This window comes from Passer montanus, unplaced genomic scaffold (assembly GCF_014805655.1).
Source record: "Passer montanus isolate IOZ18808 unplaced genomic scaffold, ASM1480565v1 scaffold73, whole genome shotgun sequence".
Lineage (NCBI taxonomy): Eukaryota > Metazoa > Chordata > Aves > Passeriformes > Passeridae > Passer > Passer montanus.
This window is the reverse complement of record NW_024372481.1, coordinates 3,679,261-3,705,885: the sequence shown is the minus strand read 5'-3', so window position 1 is coordinate 3,705,885 and position 26,625 is coordinate 3,679,261. Positions and strand designations below refer to the sequence as shown.

At 40.5% G+C, this 26,625-nt stretch overlaps 2 protein-coding genes across 7 annotated transcripts; both read right to left on the bottom strand.

Annotated features, from left to right (window-relative positions):
* Window positions 1-2,432: 2,432 nt before the first annotated feature.
* On the bottom strand, window positions 2,433-16,498 carry ZBTB34 (zinc finger and BTB domain containing 34). Of its 3 annotated transcripts, none has more exons than XM_039730824.1 (3): window positions 10,295-15,173; window positions 9,233-9,347; window positions 2,433-8,603 (listed from the first exon to the last, which is right to left on the bottom strand). In XM_039730824.1, exons 2-3 carry the CDS (start codon window positions 9,271-9,273, stop codon window positions 7,082-7,084), a joined length of 1,563 nt encoding a protein of 520 aa, XP_039586758.1. In that variant the 5' UTR covers window positions 9,274-9,347; window positions 10,295-15,173; the 3' UTR covers window positions 2,433-7,081. The 3 variants fall into 3 exon arrangements, with proteins under 3 accessions (XP_039586758.1, XP_039586756.1, XP_039586755.1); XM_039730822.1 differs by having other exon boundaries at window positions 15,071-15,173; XM_039730821.1 differs by lacking the exon at window positions 9,233-9,347 and having other exon boundaries at window positions 15,071-16,498.
* Window positions 16,499-16,637: 139 nt separating this feature from the next.
* On the bottom strand, window positions 16,638-25,544 carry ZBTB43 (zinc finger and BTB domain containing 43). Of its 4 annotated transcripts, none has more exons than XM_039730827.1 (2): window positions 25,429-25,544; window positions 16,638-23,549 (listed from the first exon to the last, which is right to left on the bottom strand). In XM_039730827.1, the coding sequence occupies exon 2, from the start codon at window positions 23,524-23,526 to the stop codon at window positions 22,132-22,134; it is 1,395 nt and encodes a 464-aa protein (XP_039586761.1). In that variant the 5' UTR covers window positions 23,527-23,549; window positions 25,429-25,544; the 3' UTR covers window positions 16,638-22,131. The 4 variants fall into 4 exon arrangements, with proteins under 4 accessions (XP_039586761.1, XP_039586760.1, XP_039586762.1 ...); XM_039730826.1 differs by lacking the exon at window positions 25,429-25,544 and adding an exon at window positions 24,969-25,398; XM_039730828.1 differs by lacking the exon at window positions 25,429-25,544 and adding an exon at window positions 24,905-24,927.
* Between the last annotated feature and the right edge of the window lie 1,081 nt (window positions 25,545-26,625).

The following is a 26,625-nucleotide window of genomic DNA, read 5'->3' as shown; positions in this document are numbered from 1 at the left end:
ATCACAACTAAATGTGTATGAGTGTGCTTTTCAAAGCAGAAAAATTCAATTTGATAATAAACTGTAAAAATAACTTTAAACATAGATTTGAAATCTGCTTACAAGTCCTGATGCTCACAACACCAATAACTATATCAAAGCCAAAGGCACTTGAGGTAGTACAGTAGTACACAGAAGATATTCTCCCTACACTTTCCTCCCCATCAGAAAGGCTAAAGAAAATTAATTTCATATGAATCTCCAATAATTTAATTATTATTTGAGTTTATCCTATTGCTGTACTGCCAAGCAACACACTTTCCTCTAATACGTATAGCATCAGTTCCCACTAGAGCAAAAGTACAGAATTCTCTGACAAAATGTTTTCTTCTCTGTCCTGTATCACTATGCCAGGACATTAAAACAGCATTCCATGTGTTACAGTCTTTGAAAATATACATCGGTTACTGGTATTTCTAGAGGAATTTGGGAAAAAACTATCTGAAAACAAGTTAACTTCTTATCCAAATTATGAGATTCTGACAGTTACCAAACTGATGCTTAACTAAAATGGTGGTGTCACTGCCTAGATAGGTCTCATGCAGCACAGCAGGACAGCCTCTGAAATCCTGGGTACAAACACTGCTCTGCTAATAATGGAATCACCCAGCACCTGCTCCTCTTGAAGGTGTCATAATGAGGACTGGAAACATCTTTTTTTGTTCCTATTTTAGGCTTCTGCTATGTAGAGAGCCTTAAATGACCCCTACATAATGTATTTTTAAAAATCAGCCAGCACCCTCTGGTGGAAAAGAATGCATAGACAAGTAAATTTACTTTAGACAATGCCATCAGCCATAAAATTTCCCTAAATTTTAATGAAATGTTTCTGTCTATAATTCAACTGACTTTTGACATAATATTCAATTTAATTTTTTTCTAAAACCATGCACAATACAAATGAACTATGCTATTTCATATAGCTCATGAAATGTAGCATCCATGGGATTCGGCTTCATTTTCTCTACATGATTATTGCAGGAAGTATAAATTCCGTATGCGACGTTCATTGGCTATTCTGCCTTCCCCTCAACCTGTTTTCAAGAAGTTTGCATTATGAAAAGTTAAGCAATGGAGCCTGTATCTGCATGTACACAAAGATCAGGTGAACAGAACTGGTCATTTTTAACCTAAACCAATTTTTTTCCTTAGCCATCTTAAAAAACTTTTTCACAAAATCTTTGTCTTCTGTTTTCTGCCTTGCTGAAAGTTGTATTTCACAGCATTTTTTAAACAAGTATCCAGTCTCTGGGTCTGTTTTTCCCTTGATGCTGAATTCAGATGTGCCAGCTACAATGAGAGAAATTCAGGTATTTCAGAACGCTCATAGGATCAGAATGATTTGGGTTGGAAGGGACTTAAAAGCTCAACTCATTCCACCTCCCTGCCATGGGCAGAGAGACCTTCCACTGCACCAGGTTGCTTCAAGCCTGGTCGTCTGGCCTTGAACACTACAGGGATGGGGCAGCCCCAGCTGCTCTGGGCACCCTGTGCCAGGGTCCAGCCACCCTCCCAGGGAAAAATTCCTGCCCAATATCCCATCTAACCCTGCCCTCTGGCAGTGGGAAGCACTCCAGGCCCTTGTCAAAAGTCCCTCTCCAGCTCTCCTGGAGCCCCTTTAGATGCCTCTGAGGTTTCCCCAGACCCTTCTCTTCCCCAGGTGAGCACCCCCCAGCCCTTCCAGCCTGGCTCCAGAGCAGAGATGCTCCAGACACCTGATCACCTCAGTGGCCTGGATTCCAGTGCAACAGTATGTTTACCCCACTCCTAACAGTCAGGTCTTGTTTACCCCATTCCGCAGTACTTGAAGTTTCAGACCTTATAAGAAAGGGATGTGAAGGGAGGTTTTTCTGGAATAGGTACTCTGACACCAACAGGGACTCAGGGACTCACCCACTCAACTCCAGTCCCTCCAAATCCCACTGCCAGTCAAGACAACCATGCCTACAGCTGCACTGGGGCTGCTCCTGTTAAATTCAATGTTGTGGGTGAGGAGGAGTGTACCTACACTTGCTGGGAGCAGCATTACCCCTACTGATGTATGTGGCAGAATATAAAACATAAAAGCTGCTGGAAGAACGAATCAGGATGTCCCTCCTCGAGAGACTGGCCTTGGAATGGCATGGATGGATTGACACCACCTGGCTGAGTTTTTTGTTTTGCTCTGAAAGTTGGGTGAGGTTTTGGAGCACACAACTCAAGTGATCGTCTGTTCTGAACGGAGCAATTAATGCTGGCAAAACAGAGAAACTTCGAGTAATTGTCTCTGAAGACTTTTGATTTCTAGTTGGTAGATCAGTATTAAAATGCTTCTTGTAACACTTCAGTAATAGCACCTAAAATGCAAGCTCCTCAGTAATTAAAAATCTAAATGTAGACACTGACACCACAGATTTGCTCTAGAAGCATTTTAATTTACAAACAGCAATTCCGATTGACTTTATACCATAAAAAAGGCAATTTACAAGCAAGAAACAAATTCATCAGAACAAAATAAAGCAGCACAGAAATATTCATGTCACAAATCTAAAAACAAAGTGAATACAAGAGTAAAATATCATTTGAATAAATATTTTAAAGTTCATGCTGTAAAATAATCCTTAATGGCAAGTTACTAAATCTTACAGCATCAGCTTAGCTAGCTTCATTTACTTCACGTGGCGATGAAGTGCGGAGGTGTGAGGTTCCCGGTTTATATTGCAAGATAATGACACCAAGTCAAGTCATTCAAACTGTTCAATTATTTATCTTGAAAAATAACCATACAAATAAAATTTATTTAACAATACAAATTTTCAGTCAGAAACAAACACTGTTAAAATCGTGCAAGAGCTCTACCTCTAACCAGATCTACAACCAGAGGTTCTCAGGCGGAGTTCAAAGGCTGAATCCCTGGCCTGTGGGAATGGGAGTCAGCAGTTCTGTATCTGCCATAGCAGGAGTGAGCTACAGGAGCAGGAAGCAACCCTGCTCAGTCAGTGATACGTGGCTTCACATACCCTGAAGAAATACTGGAACACATGTCCCAGGCTTACTTATTTGTTTAGCTTTTTTTTTTTTTTTTTAAATGTAAACTTGCGTAACTTTAAGTTAATGCTGCCACAGGGATGTGCAAGTAGTATTAAATCTACAACATTAAATACAAGTATTCTGGCACTTGATAAAATATATGTAAAATGCACACAGATTATAAAGTTTGAACATTTTGAATGACTTTACTAAACTTCCAATTTGATCACTGAGTATTATGAAATTTACAATTCATGAAATAAAGAGATTCATATAAAGAATTTACATAATTCCCCAAATACTTTCAAATATAAAATTTAATAAATAACCCTGACCAGTCAAAAAGCACCATTCAAGGGTAAAATTCCCTTGGAAAATAGATTAGGTGTTGCATATTTGAGTCCCTTTCAATGGTTTCATGTAAAACCTGTTTAGAAAAATGACAATAAAAGAATCACAGTAAACTAATACAAAAATTAAAATAATATATATATATTTAAAGGTAAAGCTTATTCAATATTTTCCCAGCCCTTGACTTTATTCCTGTTGTTCTTCCCATAATTCAGCCTAAACATATTAAGAGGCCTCATTGTTTTGTCTAAAGTAAACCAAAGGCTTCAGCATAAAACATGAATTTATGCTGGGGAAGACTGCATTAAAACTCTCAATTTAGGCCTACAGTCTCCCCTGCTGACAGTGAACTGACAGTATCCTTTATGCTACAGAAAGATTTCACACTCAAAAAGCAGAGCCAATCTTGAGGCCTTAGTGACCAAACTGAACTTTTAATACACTGTAAGTATTTACAAAGCTATTTTGTAAATGTATTTACAAGTTTAAAAGAAGTAATATGGAAGATAACTGATAAAGAAAACTAAAATCATAGTTTGAAACCAGAAACATTAGCAAAGGTATAAAATCCTTTATTTTCACAGTTTGTCAGAATAGGTTAAGCATCTAGAGGAAAGGACACTGTCACTGTTTTCACATTTGTCTAGAATTAAAAAGGTAGATTAAGAAGAGACTCAATTATGAACCAGCCTGTATAATTTCATTACTTATTTTGCTGTCAAATATTTCTTCACATATTCTATTGACTTTTGCATTTATTGTAAATGAAATGCGTAACAGCTCTGTGCTGAGAACTGCACAGACACGAGACACTGTACAGTGCTTCCACCCTTTGCTAAAGTAACGGCCTCCTGCTCGGTGGGCTGGTGACATGAAGTCCATCAGGTGACCTCGTGTGTGTGACAGTGCTGATCCTGGCACCCCGCTGTGACAAGGCACGCTGGCAGTGCTGCTGCCCGCTGGCAGTGCTGCTGCCCGGGGTGACGCTGGTGGCCGCAGAGCCCGCAGAGCTGACTATGGCTTGGAGGCAAGAACGGGGAGGGACACACACTGCTCAATCACGGCTTATAGAAAAATGCATCATTTCCTGCCCCTTAACAGTCTGTTACAATGTTTTGAACCTGAACCTGTACAATCAACGTGATGTTGTTTTCTTGTTTGCTTTTGTCTGAGACAATTTTGGATAAGTCACTCTTTGGTAAACTCAAACCATTTTAATACATTTAAAAATACAAAGAACTAGATTTAAATAATGCTAAGATTGTGACACAGAGAAATTCAAGAAATATAAATTTGTACCCATATCCTGCTATCCTCAAGTCATCCTTCCAGGGAAAAAGTCACACCAAAGGCACCACAGCACAGGTTCAAGATAAAGGGTTAAGAATAACTGTACATTTCTTGGATTTTGCATGTCTCAAACTTAATTTACCAAAACACACTTTTTGCATTTAATTACTTAAAACAAACACTCAAGGAAAAAACTGTATCAGGACCAGCATGTTTTAGGTGGGTAAACATTCAGACAACCTGCCTTTAGACACAGACTATCCCTTCCCTTACTGGAAACAAAATTACTGTTGTTGCTTCAAGGAGAGAAACATCTCCCCACCCCCTGCCTCCTTATTTAGGCAGTTTTAGGACAAAGAGGCAGATGATGTACTTAATTTAACAGAAACTGCTCCAATGGAGCAGGTGGGGGTTATACTGTAAATCTATATTTGAGACATTAATTCTTATTGCAGCGTGTCATAATATTAAGAACTAGTGTATTTAATAAAGCCACTGCACAAATATGCCCCAGCTTCACAGAGGCCAAAAAGTTTTAAAAGATATCAAACCTACCTTTTTCTTTTGAATAATTTAGAGAAGAGCATTTATTTTCTAATTTTTGGGAGTTAAACAACATGTTCACAAATGGATTTTCAGTATCAGCTAAACAAACATAAGACCCAATAATATAAAACCTGTATTCTAAAGAAGTATGTGATTAGTTTAATAATTAATTCTGTTCATCAGGTAGAATGTTAAACAGTAGTGTTTGCCAGCCCATGCTTTTGAGGTCTTTTAGGCCTTTTTTTTTTTTTGGGGTTTGGGGTTGGGTTTTTTTTTTTTTTTTTTTTAATTTTTTTTTTTTTTTTTTTTTTTTTCCCTGTTTGGTTGGGATTTTGGGGGAGTTGGTTTGTGTAGGGGGGGGCCTTTGTTTGCCTGTTTTTGGGGATTTCTTTTCCTTGACCATTATGTTTCACATGTTATATATTATACTGACCTAAATTATGAAGTTAGCACCATATTAAAAACATATATTTGGTGAAACAAAAAAGATTTAGAGTATTTTTAAAGTTGTTGGTAGCTCCTTTATAGAGGAAAAAACCACTGAAAAAACAGAGAGGCCATAGCAACTCTGTAATACTCACACATGAAATAACATATTGCTCAAAATTCCCATAAAGTATTTGTTTTTCTATACAAAAAAAGTACAAATTCCAAGTGCTGGCATGTCACTCGGAGATTTAAGTAGGAAGCCAACGTGCACCTGAAAACAGCTCTCTGTGAAGAGACCTATTAAAATACTGCTTGGAAATACTGTGGTTTAAACTACATCTCTCTCATGTTTTAGCCAACCATGAAGAGTGATGAAGTTAAGTTTAATTACCTGGTATGGTTCTACAGTACAAAATGAAGGTAGATTCTGAGGCCAGTAAAAACACATTTTAGACCACAATGCTACTTTTAGGTTTGCTAATATTTTTTTTAATATATAGATATATATATATGTGTGTATATCTATATATATATATATAGATATATCTATCTCTATATATATAAAAAGGTCAGCACCACAGGTTGTCCAGCTTGCATCCTAGACAACTAACAAAACCTTTCAACAATTTAACCATAGTTTAATAGATTTATGGCATTTGGTTTACATATGTTATAAAGCAAAGCTATTAAAACAAGGTAATTCACTTTGCTCACTTTTGCACACAAAGTAATAGTTTAATAAAATGAAAACCAAACAACATTTGTTTAAAACCAAAACCATCCTCCCAAAGTCCAAAGTTCTAAACTCTAAGCAGAGAGGAGTCCTAATGGTTGATAGAGTGGCATATGGTATTAGCCTTGACACAGAACAGGTAAAGTGAAAGCATTTTATATATATAAAGCAAATTTATATATATAAACAGTCTCACTACCAAAACCAGTTAGTAAGAGTGAACATTGTGACAGGAGAGGAATCACAGCTGTAATATTCTCTCTCCCAACTGCTGTGTAACTCATTACCAGCAACAGGATTTAAGAAATAAAGGAAATTACAGCTTCTTTGAGCATTCAGCAGAGCTGCCAATCTTATTCTAATATCTTTCTCCACTGGCATTTGCATCTCACCAGATCAATCAGCAGGGACACTTCACCAGACTCTTCCTAGACTTTCCCCAGTACACTGTCTTTATACTCTGAGCATCTTCAAATATAAAAAAACAAACTCTGAACAATTCAGCCTCCTTCAAAACCAAAGAATACTTCTGAAGTCTTCTCCAGAAACCATTTCTAACTGATTTCCAGAAGGTGAGGAAAATGAAAAGGCTGTTACACTTGTACTGAAGATTACTAAAATAATAAAATACTTTAAAAATACATTAGTAATGTGCTTGTCTGTGTTTCACTTAGATGTATGATTTTAATCAGATGTGTTAGACATTGCATGAATTTCCATACTAGAATCCATGGCTTCAGAAGCTGAAGCATCATTATCTACTTTCTGTTCCACAAACGATTCTGTTCTGTCTGGAGACTCAACCCTGTTTCTCACTTCTGTAACCCCTGGGTGATTTTTTCGCAAGTGCTGGTTTAGTGTACCCTGGAAAGGAAAACATTTTCCACAGATCTCACAGCGAAAGGGTTTGTCATCTGTGTGACCACGAATATGATACTCAAGTTGGTCCTTACGGGTATATTTCTTTCCACAAAACTTGCACACAAAAGGAGTTATTCCCATGTGCAATCGCATGTGTCGATCAAGGCTCCCTTTCTGGTTGAAAGACTTGCCACAGTAAATACAAATTAACCTCTCATTGTATGGATACCAATGACCTCTTGCATTTCTTTCCCGTGGACTATTTTCATATCCTGGATTACTCACCATGGATTCACTGTCAGCCCCTTGCACCAAGCCCTGGACATCACTATGCAAGTGACCCGTAGGTACTCGTTTTTGGCGTGCACGACCCCCTCTGAAACAGCTCAGCATTGACCTTGAAGGACTTGTATTGCTCATGCTTCCAAAGGTTTCTGACACACCTGTAGCCTGTGATGAGGCATGAGTAAATGAATAAACATGTTGTAAGACAGACCCATAGGAACCAACGTTTACCGCCACCACCTGCTCTCCATCCACCATTTCAGTGTGATATCCATCATCACCAAGGGAAGAGCTATCAGAGCAGCTTGGTCTGTCAGACTTTTCCATTTTAACTTTCACCTCTGCAATCTGACTTTCCCTTACTATCAGGTCTCCTTGCTCATGATCACCTTCAATCTGAATCTCATATTCAGAGATACTCCCGCTGCTCCCTCGGTCTGAATGCCCTTCTTCTTGCAGACGACTACGAAGAGTTTTGCCTGGAGTAGTTTCCATCCGAAGATCACTGCCTGCTGTTGACTGTCGCACCTGAGAGCAATAGGGAGGAGATATCTCAATAGGGTTGGCAAAGTAGCTGCTGTCTTTAACGCCATTACGATTCTCTGAATTTTCTTCAGCACCAACAGTAACAGAATCAACATCACCAACACTGATCTTTGAATGAATACTCTCCAGTATCTGTGTGCACTTGTCAATGACGCACTGCATCTGTAGGAAGCTAGCTGCAGTCAGAAAACTGACAACATCCTTCAGTTGCAAGGACATCCTTCCAGTGTAACAAAAAGAAAGCAACTGTTCAAAAACATTGGGGTTTTTAATTACTGATATAGATAGGCCACTCATGGTGCTTAATGCTGAATGGTCGCGGAAATAGGGAGAGCTGGCAGCTAAGACAGCTTTATGGGCACGGAACGGCTGACCCTGGATGTGCACGATTATGTCACAGAGTTTCCCTTGCAAGCGGAGTTCGTTTAACTGGCTCAGAACAGTGTTGCTGTACTCCGGCACATCAAACTGAATGAAACTGCTGCTGTCCATTTCTACAGATGTAAAGAGTAATCTGAAAGAAAAAATTGGAAGATTTAAAACAGAGAATGAATACAGAGTTTTCCATTTCAAAAACAAATGCTTGCAAATGTTTACGTCACATCACCCCACTGATCTGTTAAAGGTGCATTACAACAAAACATTTAGCATAAATACTCCGTATAATAAAAAAGCACAGTCTTAATCCGAAAGATTTGAAAGAAAAATGTTTGAGCCACCCATGGACTTTCAATTTAAAAAAAAAAAAAGTCTCTTGTGATTTTAGTTTTTGGGTTTTTTTAACAAACCATGGTGTGAACTTTGAAGCTCATCTGACACAGCAGATTTCCTAGCTAGAATAATTTGACATTTAAATTCTAACCTAAGTTAAAAGCCATGGGTACTTAAACAGCAGGAAAGGATATTCAAAGAAGCCTTAAAGAAATGTACAGCACTCCAAACAAAAGCTAAAGAAAAGCACTTTTCACAGATTACTATTGTAAAAAGCACACACACACTATCAGCCTGAGAATGTTGATCTGCATCATTACCCTACATTTCCAAGACTGAACACTAATCAAGTGCCCAAGAACCCTCAGATTTTTATTGCTATTCTAGTTTTTATTAATGCAGAAGTCTAAAGACATAATATTGCCACCGTACCTGCTTTTCCAATTGAACAAACAGATCTCAACATCATCCATTGACTTCAGATGCAGGAAGCATATCCAATGTATCACAATATACTAGTGGATTTTTTTTTCTATTATGTTACATGCTGTAATGGGACACAGGAACAATTTAAATCAAATTATGAAAATTCAGGTATTCTAAAAAGAAAACTGACAGGTAGAAATAGGATTAAAAGCCTAAAAGGAAGCACTGGAGCTCTATCAGCTGACCCTCACTTAAAACTAACATTCACAACCTTCAAAAATGGAACTTCTTTTCAGCAGACACAAGAAAGCCAGCTTCCTGTCTGGACATTATGTTTGACTTAGAAAACTGGCAAAAACTCTCACAGAACATTCAAAATCAAGTTATCAGACTTGCTAAATATGTTCACTAACTCACCAGTGTCATTACCCATTAAAATAAGTAAATTGGAATAAATTTGAGGTTTTTTGGCTGAGAGGTATAAGTGAGAAAAAAGACATTTTCTAGGCTCTTACATCTGAGGTGAGAAATAAGGACTGCAAAATGGCTACTAGAAGTGACATGTCTGCAGCAATCCCTTCAGAGATGGCTTTGGCTGGACAGTTCTTTCATTCAGCAAACAAAGGTACAAAACAGTCCAGAGTTATGAGCTGATATAAGTAAAAAATAAAACAGCACAACACATAACCTATCCCAGCTGTGGGGCAGTTACATGGCAAGATTGACTTTGCTTTTCTGAGCATCCCTGCCTGTTGTGCAGAGAATCACTATCCCAGTCCTATGCAGAAGACAGGAGTATCAGCAGTTGGATGCATGTCTGTGTCACGAATGAGTGTTTTAAGGTCACTTAAGGAATCACCGGGGGGAGGGAATGCACCATCACAATCTGTCACCTTCACTTGTGTCTGACAGGGCAGCAAGCTCCTTAGAAACCCAGCACAGGAAACCTTTAATTTGTGGGGCTTTTAGCTATGCACAGATGCAACATCAGCCATTCGTGATTAAGTTTCTGTGCTAAATGGAGGAAGAGTTTGTGTTGACTTGAAGTGACATGAATAGACAAGTTACCTGGGTCAGGGACTCTGTACAAACCAAAAGACCAGCCACCAGCAACAATAATCTGGCATTCTAGCCTAGGATGTACAGAAAGTTTGTCACATATAGACAGTGGAGTTCCTCCTTGTCCCATACTTCCCCCTAAGGGCTCTTACCCAGCAAAATGGAGAATAACTTACTCCTGGAGAAAGTATTAAAATATAAATTGTCACCACTAACTCTGGTTCAGACAGAAGGAATTAATTAAGGGTAGGTACCTGAGAAGAAAGAACATGGACATTTTATGCCTTATGATAGAGGGGGAAAAGATGATACTCTTTTCATCATAGCATCTCTAGAGGAATTCATGGTCCCTGGGGCACAGCCACACACTGAAAATGGACTGTAAACACATACCAGAGAAAGCATGAGAAGCAGAAAGTCACCAAGGAGACAGGAATCCACTGTGATCCTTGCCTATCATGACTGTTAGAACACTCCATTATATCCATATGCATATACATATCTGTAAGTAACTCTTAGAGTCTGGGAACCTGTTTACAATTAGATCTTCTCTTAACCTTTCCTCAAAAGTAGGTCAAAGTGTTTAAGGTTTTCATAACTATTATGTATCCAAGAAACTGGCTGAAGGCACAGGCCAAAACTCCACACCAAGCTCACTAAGTCCTAGAAGGGCTCTGTGTTGAGCCTCACATCTATTTTGTAGCAGATGATGCAGTCACATTCAAAAGAATCATATAAATTCTCTTTGCACCTGCAAAGAGAATTACACTTATTCGTCAGGGTTTTATACAGCAAATATAGCCCGCAAAATGGCTTTAGTAGTAGTGGATCGCTGCCCTATGGCTTCAAAGAAAAGTGTTCATTGAAGTACCTCTGAACACCAGAGGGATAACATTTCTTATTAGATTTCAAAATAAATTTCCTTTAAAAATTATGTTCTAGGAAAATGCTTATTTAATTTATAAAACAAGAATAGATGTTGACAAACCACATTAGGTATTTAATTTTACTGACATCATACAGTAGCAGTGGAGAAGCATCATATAACTATAACACGAAGCTGTGTGTCTGCCAACATAGTATTAGTTTCTGCTTCTAAGTCTGCACCTGTTTAATTTCCTTCACTCACTGAAGTATGATTCACCATTCCCACAGACAGGTGAATGACACAAATTATACTCATTTTAACTCACACTAAGGTGTGAGAAAAGATCCCTTACATTTTCTTAAATTAGCTCAGCAACAAGGAATCCTTGGAAAAAAAACCCACATTACAAACCATTACTGTTGTAGCACATCTGAGAACAGAAATGCATAGGAGGGTCATAATGAAAGTTAAGACAAAACCAAAACAAAGTACTCCATGACACCAAAAATGCCTCTACCAGGCAACAAGTGATAGGACAAGAGGAAACAACCTGCAGCAAGGGAGGCTCAGGTTGGAAATTGGGAAGAATTTCTTCACTGAAAGGGTTGTTAAGCATGGAAACAGGCTGCCCAGGGAGGGGGTGGAGTCACCATCCCTGGAGGAGTTACAGAAATGACGCATGTGGCACTCAGTGCCCTGGCCTGGTTGACAATGCGGCGATCAGTTAGACTGGACTCGATGATCTTGGAGGTCTTTTCAACTTCAGTATGATACTTCCTCCACACATTACTGCTCAGAATACAGAGAAAGGGCAAGAAAATAAACAGGTATTTGTATAAATCAGTGCACTCCTCCCTTGCATTTTGTAGGACCTAGTATCTGCACCATCTGTGTGAGAACTCAGGACATCATCACTGCAAATATCATTCAAGTGAATTTTAACCTAGGAAAGTTACCTTATCAGCTATGATCGTGGAAGTTTTTGGGTAAAAGTCTTCATCACTCTTATTCTTTTCAGACTGCATTTGCATCACTCTTCAAATTTACAAAAGCCACAGTAATTAACACTAGCTGTATCAAAGGAAAACTGCCATCAAGTATGTCACAGGCTAGGGGGAGGTCTCCAAGACACTCTTGAAATAATCTTTGAAAATAGGGGAGCAAATGATCATAGAACATTTTAACAGTTTATACCTCTCATAACAGTGAAATACTAATTATCCTTTAAAAGTCGATATACAGTGCTCTTGGATGGCCTTAAATAGCATGCCACACAGCACGGCTGCTGTACTGAAACTCCATCCCCAAAGCAGGGGGACCTACCCCACTGATAAAAAACAGAGTTTAATTTTGCAGCCAATAAAAAACCCAAAACTAAAGGAGGGTAAGAAACCCACATAATCTCCTAACAACTGTGAACATTTTGAAGTTCAACAAATTTCTAATAATACAAGCAGCACTATGCAAATATGCAGAATGGGTTTTTGCATTAATTCTTCACTTCCTCCAAAATGCCCATTGGAATCAAAGAAGATAGAGGCAGTTTGCCTAAATTATCTGCAGGAAAGCACACACAAAAGGTGCATGTGGCATATTATTAATTGGAAAACAGTTAGTCTTGAAAGTTAGTCTGCTTCATGTCTGGTTTGGACTCCAATACAAAATCTGTTAGGTGACAACTACACAGCAATTTAAAACTTTATTACTTTACCTCCTAAAAATGCAGGAAATGCCCACTTCCTCAGAAACACAAGCCAGTTAATACAGGCTGAACTGTAGTTGCTAGAAAACTTAGCTCTTACATTCTTGCATCCGTAGGTATCAGACCACTCCAGTGAAACTAATTATTTCTTCTCTGCAGCCAAACAGGCCACATTCTACCCAAAGTACTGAACAGCTGCAGTGAAACCACAAGCAAAGCTCCTGCCTGGCAGGTGAGGTCTCTGGCAGTGCTGTGGGACACAACCTCACTAACTGCCTGGGGAGCAAAGCAGTAACCCCTGACACTCAGTTCAGTAAAGCTTTACTAATTCAGACATTTGTCTAACAAAAATTTTAAAGTATTCATTTTTAACTAACCAAGATTCACAACATGATGTACAGAAAATTACTTCAAAGAGTGGATGATTTTAGCATCAAAATAAAATAAATTTATTTAGATGTATGTACATACATGGACATGCATACAGAAGCACATGCCAATACCAGCAACACTGCAAACTCATTCTCAGTGGTCTGCATGGTGCAGCGGAGATGTTGTTGGAACTGCATATTTAGGATTTTATAGAAAAAAAAGGACCCTTTTATTTGAGCAAGTATCCACAGAAAGCAGATATGAAACTGAAGTCCAAGTGACACCTTAGTCCCTTATTCTCTTAACTGTCCTCTTCAAACTGCTTGCCTGTGTGGAAGTGATTGAAAAGGAAAAAATGAAACACCTATCAATGCATAAAAATAGTTTCACCTAAGAATTAGAAACCTCAATAGGAATAATCTCTAAATCTTGACTGCAAAAATCAAATTGCCATAACAGTAGTTGCAGGTACGCATCTATTTCTGAATGCAAAAAAATAGTTACCAGGAGGCAAACTGGAGATAAGCCAAGATCAAAAGGTGCCTTCCAAATAAAACTATTCTATGTGTCTATGATTCCAGTATCAACAAATGTATTGTGCCAGACAAACAAAACAAAGGGGCATGTTGATGATACATACACATCAAAGCAAGATCTTACAAGTAATGATCAAAAGCTTTTATTTTGTGCACAAATTTCACAATATCCCCATAATGTAATGCAAAATAGCCACATTTTCTGAATACCTAACAACTTTGAGATGTCACTACCATTAAAAAAAAAAATCCAGCCGGTATTTTGAGAGTGAGGATATATACATAGCTGGAACTTTCACAAAGTGGGAAGAGAGTTCTTGAACCTTCTGATATTATAATTTTATTTACTATCAAGGTAGTACTTGATCACTATTGTGCATTTTAATCTGTCCACTTTCTTTTTTGTTTTTGGTGGGGCTTTGTTTGTTTGTTTTTTAACAGTAGCCATTCTTCATCAAATTGTTGACTTTTTGGCTCTGATGTTTCTTTACCGTAATGAAGTGGCTATGTTCTCTAGATATCAGCAACGTTTTTTGCAGTAGATTTACAATAGCTGCAAAGAGCACATTTTCGTGGTATTTTCCTAGCACACGACTTGGGACAGATGGAACTGTTTGGAGCTGTCCCTGGACAGGCAATGAAACACAGGCACATTCTGATCCAGATGTTGAGTATTCTCTAACATGTAACAACTGCAGTGCAGCTAATCCCATAGCACTTTGTTTTCCCTTGGAAACCAGGCTCACCCACATCTATGTTTCTAAGACTGTTCTGGCTCGTTCCAAATTAACTCTCGACTCTGATTTACTCTAAGCCAATTCCAATCCTACGTGCTGTGCACACCTGCCGGGATTTGGAAAGACCTTTGCATTACGGAGATTGCGGTTTCCCTAGACCTTCCACCGGACGGAACAGCAGCAGCTGAAAGGTCCCGCAGCTCCCGGCAATGAACACCTCCCCGCACGGGGCCAGGTTCGTTCCGCCCCAGTCCGCCGTGCCGAGGATTCCACGCCTCGCTCGGGTTAACAGCGGACCCCGTCACAGGCGCGTCCGCCCTCCCTGCCCGCACGCCAAGGCTGCACCAGAGCCGCCGACTCGGCTTACGCGACAGCTCCTGCCCAGGCACGGCCGGGCGAAAGCCGCCTCGACGAAGCCGCTGCCGCCGCTCCAGGCAGCCGGACCGAGCCACGGCCCGCCGGGCCGCGGTCGCCGCCCCGCGGGGCCTGTCAGGCGCCGGGAGCCCTCCTGAGCACGGCCCGTCCCACCGGGGAGCGCCGCGCCGCCCCGGCCGAGCGCCCCTCGCTCACCTGGGGCTGTCCGGGGCTCTCACATGGCGGATCCCGGCCGGCCCGGGCCGCTCCCAGCGCCGCTTCCCGCCCGCTCCCACAGCCACTCGCACCCGGAACTGATTGCGCTGGCGGCCGTTCCGCTTCCTGGCGACGCCCCGGCGGCGGGCGGTGCCGCGGGCCGCTCGGCAGCGCGGGCGCTGCCCCCGCCCGGCGGGCGCGGCCGCCCCGGCAGCGCGCTCCTCGCCAAGGCAGGAGGCTTGGGCACGGGCTGGAGCCGCTGCGTGCGCGGGCAGAGCTCTTCCGAGAACTCGCACGGCGTGCAGCTCCAGAAGAGAACCCAGAGTCATGCCCCCATGGGCAGTCGCAGATACAGCGAGGGGGTTTTTGGGGGAGGACATCCCCCGCTCCAGCTGTTAACTGCCACCTTTATTGAGCAAAGAATTCAAAAGTTCACCTGTGTTATACTGGCCTTGTCACTCACAGAAATCACTTCAGCAAGCATGTGCTAACTTTTTTTTTGCGTTATCCTGCATATGCTTGTAGGTCAGGTAGTGCAAGGATTCAGTTTATGAACCAGACAGTTCGTGTACTGGTTATCACGTAGAAAACAGTCAGAGTGACTGGTGCCAGTAGGTCCTGCTGGGATATCCACCCGGTCCAACCAGACACCACATTCTGTCTTCTGGAGGTATGTCTTTCTCTCCCTTTAAGATACAGAACAGAATCTTCACACGTTAGGCATTGAATGCTGATCAAATAAAGCAGCAGCCTGAGAAGCATCCTGGCCAGGGCACAAATAACAGAGTTAAAGAACACAGAGACAAACTGTATTTGTTCACTCAGATAAAAAACACTCAAACAAGTAATTCTGAACAGACAGAAAACTTTGGGCTTATTCTTCTGTGTTCAGTAAATGTAACCAAAATAGAAAATTAATCTTCTTGTACCATATTCCATTTGAATTTGATGAAGACTGTGTCACATAAATATTGACTTCTCTGGGTACTGACTGAACATACTTTCAGTGAGAACGAGTTCATTTTTTGCTTACATAGTAAGCAGGGGCTGGGACAGTTCCACAAGGACTGAGCAGATGGAGGCTGGACAAAATCAAGTGTTCAGTATAAGTATCTAAATTTAGTGAAGGAGAGAAAGAAGCCTCACAGGAAGGTAAGGGAAACTTAATCTTTAATACTTTTCACAGCAAGAAATTTCCTTCATACTTAGTCAAGAAAAAAAAATCCATGTTATCTTTGCTTACTCCAACTGTACCAAGAGGCCTTTTGGACATGTGGCTGCTGCAACTATGAAGTGAGTGTTCTGGAATTTTTCTACCAGCATGTACATTCTCTATTGTAACTTCAGAGATCATCGTTCTGCAAAAAAAACCAGTTACAACAAAACCTGTTTGACAAATTTGAACTAGCATGGAAGCCAATTACCTAAAGCAGCAAAGAAATGGGTCTAATTCCACAAATTCATCAAACTTACTGTGTCATAAAAATCAGGTTTTAGTTTAATGTTATCTTAGACTAGGCTGGCATGTTATCATTATTTCAAGAAGACACATTACTAGATAGATACACTTTTTAATATATTTAATAAAGTTATATATCAACAACTTTTGGATTTTTACTTTTGAGCACTTATTTTGGCAAAGTGAAATATTAAATACTAGTACTAGACATGCATTCCTTTCATTCAAGCTTAAGAAAACATTTACAAAGTTGACAGATAACATTTATTAAAACATGTTATAGAAAAAAAGGGGCATGGGACTCTTCTATAAGAAGAAAATATTGAACAGTAACATTAAATTAAAACCATGCTGTACAATTAGGACAGCAATATTTATAGACAAAACTATCCAACCTCTGCAATACAGGCATAACATCTCACAAAATATCAAGATATGCAAATTTACTATTATAAATGACTTGTTTAGAATAAAAACTTATAGCTCATTAAGGAAGATTCACTTGACTTGCATAAACAGTTACATTTCTGAAAGAAATATGGAATCCCATGAATTAAAAAAAAGGAGCAGCAATCGACAGACACAGGCTTCAAGCAAAAATCAGAACTTGCAATTTAATCACATTAAAAATATACCATCTTCTTTTCCAGCATCTTCCCCTAGGCCACTGACAGTTTACAGCTAATAGCTAAAGAAGCCAAGCTACCCAATGAAGCATTTAAAAGACAAAAAAACCCCAACTTTCCTTTGTTGCTTTGAGAAGGGTCCTAATTCTGTTATAGCAAAACACTCAATGTACTGCTGTGGGCTCTCATAATTCAGAGACAGGTCATCTTGCTGGTACCCACACAAAAGCATTGAAATTACAAATCCTGATATGCCTCCTTTCTTTCATGATCAGTAACACTGGAACACTCCATACATAAGCCTTTGATCATCTGCCTTGCTTATGATACAGGATGGTTTCTCAACCTTAGACACACCTCAGATGAAAAAAGCTGTGACCAAAAATTGTACTGACAATATCTTCTAGGGTCTATCTGCTCACCCATAAAACTAACAAGGAAAGTTTAAAAAATGAAACAACAAAAAAGCACCCCGCAAACCAACACTGGTGTGTGAAACAGGAACCTTCTCCCTCAAAAGGGTCCAATATACACCTCAGCAGATTTTAACCCTGCTAACAGTTGAATTTTCAGAATGGCAGTTACACAGATTCCATGGTAATTAACATCATAGTTACAAAATGGAATGAAAAGGAACTTAGCTGTAGTATTATTAAGTCTTCTTACCACTGCTAGGACAATGAATGGCTTCAAAGCAGCAGGAAAGTCTGAAAGCCACCTGGGTATACAATATGGCTGGTTCTCAGAAGACACTCACTTTACTACAGCCAACAGCCACATCATCAAAGGTAATGAAGCATATGGGAAGATTAGTGAAATTCATCATATACATATGCAGTCATATTATATATATACATATATATGGATTGCTTCCCTCCTCCCCACAAATAAGAAATAATTTTTCATACCTTGAACAAGACCACTCCATTAGCAAAGATCAGAAGCTTGACAGAAGCTGCATCTGTATGTCTTGGCTTGCTATGTTCAACTGCACTGGCCACCAGTGGCAGGGACTGCAGGGGTGACACGTGGCTAGTTTGCAGGCTGCCCTGCACTAGTCAAAAGAAGTTCAGTGTGCACAAAAAATGGATGTGAACAATCCACTGTAAGCCAAAATCTCAACCAGAGGTGCACAAAATGCTTCTGCTAAATACACTTAAGGAAGAGTGGCAGCTGCTAGCAAGAGGTGCATGGAGACACATGGAGAAGATACTCCGGGATACAGGTGAAGAGACTGAAGAGCTGCTCTTGGGAAAACACCTGAAGAAGTCACTGAGAACATGTATAGACACACTCACAGAAGGACACACTCCCTGCCTGAGGAGATTCACTTCTAAGATGACTTTGGCCTACAGCTAAGCCCTGCTAGAGCAGGTACACCTCTGAAATAACTGAGTTCCACAGAAGAACCAAGCCGGAACAGACACATACATCCCTGAAGGGACTGTGGCCCAGTGTCACCATGAATAGTGACACTGACCAGGCCAAAGCACCAGAGGACACCCACTAAGAAATGAAAAGCATCAGACAAGGAAGTGTGCATATGACCCCAACCTCCTCTGTGACCTGTCACCTTACTAAAGGAAATGGCAGGAACTGAGTACAACTCTTGGTGAAAGCAAGAAAACTGAGAATACAAAGGCAGGGAGAAGAGGCAGGGAGAAGAGACTTAAGCTGAGCCTGAGGAAGATGGTTTAAGTGATATTTTATCTTTCCCCCAGTACCTGAACTGGTGATTAGAAGTTTGACAAAGGGCAATAAACTGAGTTCAAGAAAAATACCACAAGACAACTGTTTCACCTGTGACATGCAAATGTAAGAATTTTAGACATGTATCTCACGCTATCCTTAAATCATCAATCCTCTCAACCTGATCTCATGACAATCAGATCAGTATTTTCCTGCAATCAATTTGTTTTGTGTAAATTAACAGCAGAAAGCCAAGTGCTACAAAAATCACTGGAGCAACATTTGCTGGACTTTCAAGACAATGCCATAATATGGAGTAAAACAGCAAGAGGCAAATACTAAAAAGTTACTATTCATGCTAAGTCGTTTAAAAAGGACATGGTTCTATAATATGATCTACTGAACCTGTTATAAAATCTTTAAAGTGTCTCTCGCAGTACATTTGATTTTAAAGCTCTATTTCAAAGTAATCTAACTGCAAATAGAAGTAACATTAAACCTTGAAATATTCCATATAAAAGTCATTCCAAGCTGGTAAAAGAAACAGTTTTGCTGGCAGCTCTGTAGGATGGTCTGAGTTCAACTTTTTTTTTTTTTTTTTTGACCACAGTTTTCAGACTGGTGTTTCTGTCCAGCCCTTTTATGGTTAAATCGAAAGAGGCACCCTTAACCTTTTTATGCAAAACTAAAGCAACAATTGGAAAGGGGCTGAGAACCAATGTAATATACAAGATCATTCTTGAAATGAGTATGAGAATAAACATCCTGGACATGTTCAAGGCCAGGCTGGATGGGGCTCTGAGCAACCTGGCCTAGCTGAAGGTGTCCGTGCTTATGGCAAAAGGGTTGGAAGTAGATGACCTTCAAAGTCTCCTTCCAACTCAAACCATTCCATGATTCTAATGCCTTCCTTCAAATGTGATGATGGTACTTACAGAAATGACACCATGTATGTGGTAAGGCCTTGGAGAATGGAAAAATAGGGCCACCGAGTGCGAGAACCCTTTCCTCTACCCTCATGTAAACAGGCAAGCATTATAGTATTTTTTAGTATTAAAAAGGACAGTGTTAGCAGTGTGTAAACAAACCATAGAGGGAATATAATTTCTAAGTTTAAAAAACATACTTATAAAGTATTATGGTTTGGTTTTTCTGTTGTTTTTGTTTTCGGAGGGGTTTTTTTTGTCTGTTTTTTGGGGGGTTTTTTTGTGGTTTTTTTTTTTTTTTGGTTTTGTTTAGTTTAAATACAAAGTGCTATACATTAAGCAGGTTACAGTGTTAGTGAGCAAAATCCCTGTTTTGGTACCTTGATCACAAAGGTTAAACATGGCCACCATGTTATTTGTAGAGTTCAATTAAGTGCGAAGAACTGGAACTCTGTGGTGCTGAGCATTCATACCCATTGCCAGCAATGGGTTCATTGTACTTGGGAACATCTGTTTTAACAAAATTCCATATGAAAAAATATTTGAAGCATTAGAAGATTAATAATTAAGAGCCTCTTAAAAAATCATGTTTTTAAGTAGAATGCCAGTAAAGCAATTACAGTAATTACAGCTCACCGAGTAGAAAACCCTCAGCTTGCAGCAGACATTCAGGATACAGTTCAGTTGTATCTTAAGACAATTTGCAACAGGGAGTTCAAAAAAGAATCTGAAGTGTAATAATCTTTGTGTGGTTTTGCTTCACCATACAGGGTCATCTGTTCAGTACATTATCCTGCACACAACAGTACCTAATACAGAAACTGGGGTCAGATAGTCTTAGGTCTTTAATGCTGGTTAACTTTTTCCCCATGTGGACAGCACTGTACTTGGTTATCACCTCTTTCTATTATTTTCTATGTATGTTCTTTCCTTGTCATATTTCAGTAAGCTACAAAGAAGCTTTTGCTTACTAAGAAGCAATTGCTTTTGCATTGGACTGCATTAAGCTTTCAACCCCAAAATCCTGTTGTCACCTTTACAACTGATGCCTTTACTCAATCTGCAGAGCTGGCAGCATCTCTTAGAACTATACACACTCCTCCATCTATCTCCATGAATGAGAGCCCTGCACACAGATCCTCATCTTAACACAGAACAAGTGTCACTTTCCCAGCAAAAATACCAGCTTCAGACGTAAGCATGGTACCATGTTCTGCAGTACCATTAGAAGATCCCAAATCACATACTTCCTACTTTTTTCCACAAGCAACTTCAAGGAAGCAAACAACTCTGCTTGTGATCACCAGTCACAGTAGTTCAGTACCAAGAATCAGTATTATATACTATTCAAATAGTAAAGAATTAAAAGTATAAATACCTATCAATGACTATGTAATTTTCCTAAAGCAGGTTTCTAAAACTAGATAGAAGTTCTCAAAGAAGTTTTTGTACCAATAACAAGTCAGTTCATTAATCCAGAGTTTGGTACTTGCTACTGTACTAAGCCACAAAAATTTGAACAGAAATTTACACTTTAAATATTTGATTATTTTGACTGAGTTCCAAATGTTACATTTTACTTTTAGTTGGTGTCTTATTTTTTAATAAGACATACTTATTACACACACTTCTAGAAGCTCTCACAACTTAGTAATTAAAATCTAATGAAGTCAAGAGTCATACAGCATTAGACCCTAGAACAGCGAGTATACTTAATATATACTGAAGTTTATATAGTGAAAACTGTAAGTGCATTACAGACTCTAAACACAAATCAGCACAAAATTAGACATCTGGTTTACTGAAGATAAATTTTAAAAAAAGAAGATGGATAACAGAAAACCAAACCACCTTTACCACTGCCTCTCATTAAGCAATACAACAAAGGCTACTGAATGATGCACACTACCTAATGATGCTTCACCTTGAAGTGGAATTCTCTTTTTTTTTCCTTCATTTAAATGTGAATCATATAAGCCAGTTTGGTCGTCTTAGTTTTCTTTTCCATTAAGGAGTACTACCTGAATTTCTCATCCATCTAAGTATTTTCAGGATTTTTGTCAATTTAGAGCTGAGTTTTACTGTGAATTTAGATGACCTGGAAATACAAGATGGCTTCTAGATACTGCTGTGATTACAATCAATCTCAGACCTCATTTTGCAGGCACCTTTCAGATTAACCACATGCACTTCCCACAATAAACACCTGGAGTAATACTGCAGGAAGCAAAATACATTTGATCTGTTTATACCAGCGTACTTATTAAAACTTTTGAGAACATACAATAGCAAGTACCAGACATTATTTGCATAATTAGTTTATTTTTCTTACTCTACTAAACAAATGTAAGCACTAATGTCTTAGTTCATCTCAGTAGTACTCTGCTCAGCTTTAGAAGCCTGATAGGACTTGGTACAAGAGGTCACATGCCGATGAAAACTGTCCCGCCACATAAATCTTTTCCCACAGATGTTACACTCATACGGTTTTATGCCTGTATGAATTTTCATATGGCCTACAAGATGGTGTTTCATTTTGAATTTCTTACCACAGACACCACAGCCATAAGGTCGAAGACCAAGGTGCATACTCATATGCCGATCTCTCTGACTTTTGTGTGTAAAGCTTTTTCCACACTGACAAGGATAGAGCTTATCGGCATGGGAGAATCCAGTGAGAGATGTTTCTTCTTTAATCCCGGTGGCCATATCAATGCTTTCACCATAGCCTGCTGCCATCATAAGATCCTGTCTGTGAGCACTTAAATTTCCATCTGCCCTTTCACCGGAAAATTCTTCCATAGACGAGCCATAGAAGTCAACTTGTTCATCATAATTACTTTCATCTGCCTGTTCATCAAATTCTGCTTCCATCTTTTTGTCACCTATGTGAAAATCTTCAACACCTGAAGACTGGATTGAGTGATCTGCCTGGATGGTATTCATGGATTCAGAAACTTGGTGTTCATCATAAGGATTATCAACGCCTTCACAGTCTTGTTCAAACCTTTCTGGTTTCACATGGATCCACCGCTTGTGAGACATGATACTGGGTTTGCTATACATTGGTCTGCTATACTGGTACTCTGCACTATCACTAGTTCCCTCTTCCCCATCCTGACTGGTCATTCCAGTGCTAAGTCTGTCATGTTCTGTTGAAGAATTACTGGGAAGGTACTCGTGTTCTGTCAGCTGACATGACAGTTCATCTTTAGAGCTCTCTTCTTCATTTTCACCATCCCTTAGTTCCTGCACTTTGTGGAATTCTGTCTGTCCTCCAGAGCCAAGTTCAAAGGTTTCAACAAGGCCGTTGTAGCTACTACTGCTTGGGGACTGATGGTCACTGCCATGATTCATCTTCTGACACAGAACCGTTGGGTTTCCCTCAAGCACTTCTGTGCACTTATCCACTACGTGCCACATCTGAAGGAAACTTGCTGCTGTCAGATAACTAACAATTTCTGGTGCAGGCATTACCAGCCGGCCTGTATAGGTAGACAGAAGAATGTTTTCAAATACTCTGGGATTCATCACATCAGGCAGGACTATTCGCCTGCTGTTTTTCAGGAGAACCTGATCACAGAAGTAAGGTGAACTAGCTGCAAGAACAGCTTTATGGGCTCTGAAGAGATGGCCCTGAACCACAATGGACACATCACATAATTGTCCTTGCTGGCGCTGCTGGTTTAACTTCTGCAGAATGGTGCTAGAAAAATCTGGAAATTCCACTCGAAAGGAGCTTGACCCAGACTCCATTTCATTACAAATTTAGTGTTGTGCTGCAAGAAAAAAATATATATAAAAAAAAGAAATAAAATTAGAAATTCTGATTGGTCAGTTACCGAGCTTTCCATTTTCTTCTACGTTTTTTTCTTTTTTCTTAACAGACTCACATGGAACTCAACCTTTTGCCACTGTTGTATTTCCCTCAAGCCACCTCATTTCTCTCTTCTGACAGCTGTATTAAGGCCATAAATTGCTATTCCAGCATATTTTGTTGTGTTTCTTCTCTTCAAGAGGACTCATCAACTACAGCAGGAGCTACAAACAGCAAGCTATCCAGTTAGGATAGACTAAGCATTTCAAACATGAGTTTAGGCTGATGAAACTGTTATTTCACAGAATTATACAGTAGAGTTCTAACTCCAGGATGTCCCACAGTTTGTACCAGCATACAAAAGATTTTATATTTCAAATGCCAACAAAAACAACTCATTTATCCCCAACAAACACTGATTTTACTCATTAAATATTTCACTTAACATCAATTTTTCAAAAGCAACTGCATCAACTGACAGGATGACACTGGAAGCACAGGCAGAACCCCACTAAGAGTGAGGCTTATGACCCTTCTCATGTATTCCCCTACTGTTTCACTAACTGAAAGGTGGAACAGCAACAGCTTGTACAGTTTTTAATTCCAAGCTTATTGAGTTATTTGGGTTAGTACTAGGATTATAATGTTCCTTTTAGAGAAATTACATAGAATTTAAAGGATCAATCAAGAAATTGATACCTTTGCTGCACAGAACTTTTCCTGCTTGCTCCTCATGGATTTGTAATGACATAACAATTACATGACAAAATGTCAGCTAAGAGCTCCCAGATTTTCACATCTGTATTCTCACATAATCCAGATGTTTTACCAAAAGATTAACAGCCCTTTTAGCAGTAAAGCAACCTTATCAAATGCATACTTGAAGTTTTAAATTGAAATTAAGAAAAATTTGCATGTTACTATAATTAGAAATGGCAGAAATTTAAATGCCACTATGAAAAACCAATATTAACTGCTTGAGTAAGTTAAACCTGTGCAATTTTTCTATTTGATAATGTGCAAATGGAGTGCTGTAGGATTCCTGAAGAGCCATGGAGCAGCAAGTGGTTTCTGTGGTCAAGTTCCATGAAGTTGCCACCCACATAATTGCAGAAGACCACCTTTAAATTTACTGTCTTCAGCACTCCTTAGGTTCTTTTCCTCAAAGCACAAACCTCTTCAGAACTGAATCAGCTGCCAATACTTTTCTGGTGAGCAACAGAATACTGCGCCTGCCAGTTCAATTGTTAATTTTTCCTACCACTTTGCTTAAAACAATTTGACATAATTATTTAAGTATTTCAAGTGATCTTATACCTTGTGTATATTACATCCATTATTCTAAGCAATCAGATTTTCTTCTACAGATGCAGTTCCTTACCTCCCTTCAGAATACTCTCGCAATTAAGATTCTATTTTTCAATATTTGCCTACAAAAAAAAATAAGCCTTCAGAAGATGTTTAACTGAAGTTTAAAGACAGATGCCTGTAGAATTCATACACAATTACTGATAATCTAAACTGCCGTCTTTCAGCAGGGAGCTAGCATGTCACCACAAAAACATTTCCAGATGACAGCAGACTTTTTTGTATTCTCAGTTGCTATGCAGACATAATGCAAGTAAAATATTTTCAATTAGCAAAGCCATACAAGTCAAGCAAAGCAGTTTTCCAAAGGGGTATCACTCCCTCCTTCTACAATCCGCTTTGTTTTGCACTTTTACTCCAAACTCACGAAGAATAATGTCTTTCTAATTAAATGATTAATAATTAAAAAAACAATATCCATGCTGGAGCGTTGAGTAGAACACACAAGTCCCATTTAAGCTGCTTTACAATACCATTATCTCTAATAAGTGGCAGGGAGCTCCCTCCCCTCTCGGCGCGCAGGCCTGCGGATCTCGCTCTCACGCCCGCGCCCCGCCGGGCCCCGCTCCAGCCGCGGGCGCCGTCCGCGCGGCCCCGGCCCGGCCCTGCCCGCGCCCACCCCGGCCCGCACCGGAAGCGGCTGCCCCCCTTCCGGCAGGCGCTTCCGCGTCCCGGTCACGTGGCGCTGGCCCAGCCCTTCCGCCCCGCGCCCGCGGGGACTCTGGGCCGGGCAGCGCCCCCTGCTGGCTGCGCTCGGAGCGGAGCGGTTTGGCCGGGGCGCTCCGTGGGAAGGGTGCGCACCCCAAACCCCGGGCCCGAGCTGTCCCGTGCGGGCCCGCCCGCCCTCTGCGCCGCAGCTGCTCCCCGCGGCAGTGCTCTCAGCGCTGCTGTGAGCACCGCCAGGAGGGGGCCGCCAGACAGTACAGCGAAGCCCACAGCGTGTTCCGCACTGGTGCCTGCTGTGCTGGGGCACGGGGCTTGTCCCACAGCCGCTCCAGCGGGCACAGCCGTGTGGGACCCCTGGCACAGCTCGGCTCGGGCCCGCAGGGGGCGCCGCTCCCCGCCCCGGCCCCAAATCCGCCCCTCTCTGCGGGAAAACGCCCCAAATAAACTGATTAAAATGAGTATAAATTATGCTTAATCTTTAATGTTTTTAAATAAAACGGACGACAATATGTCAGTTTTTAAATGCATCACAAAGACTTCAGCTGGGCCGTCGATGCAGCCCGGGCTGGCTCCGTGTGCGGCGGCAGCAGCCTCGGCAGGGCTCCGGGCCGCAGCGTGAGGGTGTGATCTGAACAGCAGCGTGAGGGTCTGCTCGGGACAGCAGCGCGAGGGTCTGCTCTGGTTCTGCTCCAAACAGCAGCACAAAGTTCTGCTCTGGTCCTGCTCTGGTTCTGCCCTGAGCAGCAGCACGAGGTTCTGTGGGGCAGAGCTGTCCCGGCTCACAGCTCGTGTCCCTGGAAATCTCACCGTGTGAAGGCCATAGAGGTTCCTGTGGCTGAGCTGGAGCAAGAGAGAGTGCTAAAGCCCTGGGGTAGGAGGGAGAGCAAGCATTTCCTGGGAGTGAAAGAGCTCTCCTAGAGAGAAGCCATCCCCGCTTTAGCAAATACTATATCTGAACCGAATTTGATCTCTTGCCTGTATTTTCATCTCTGATAGTGCACATT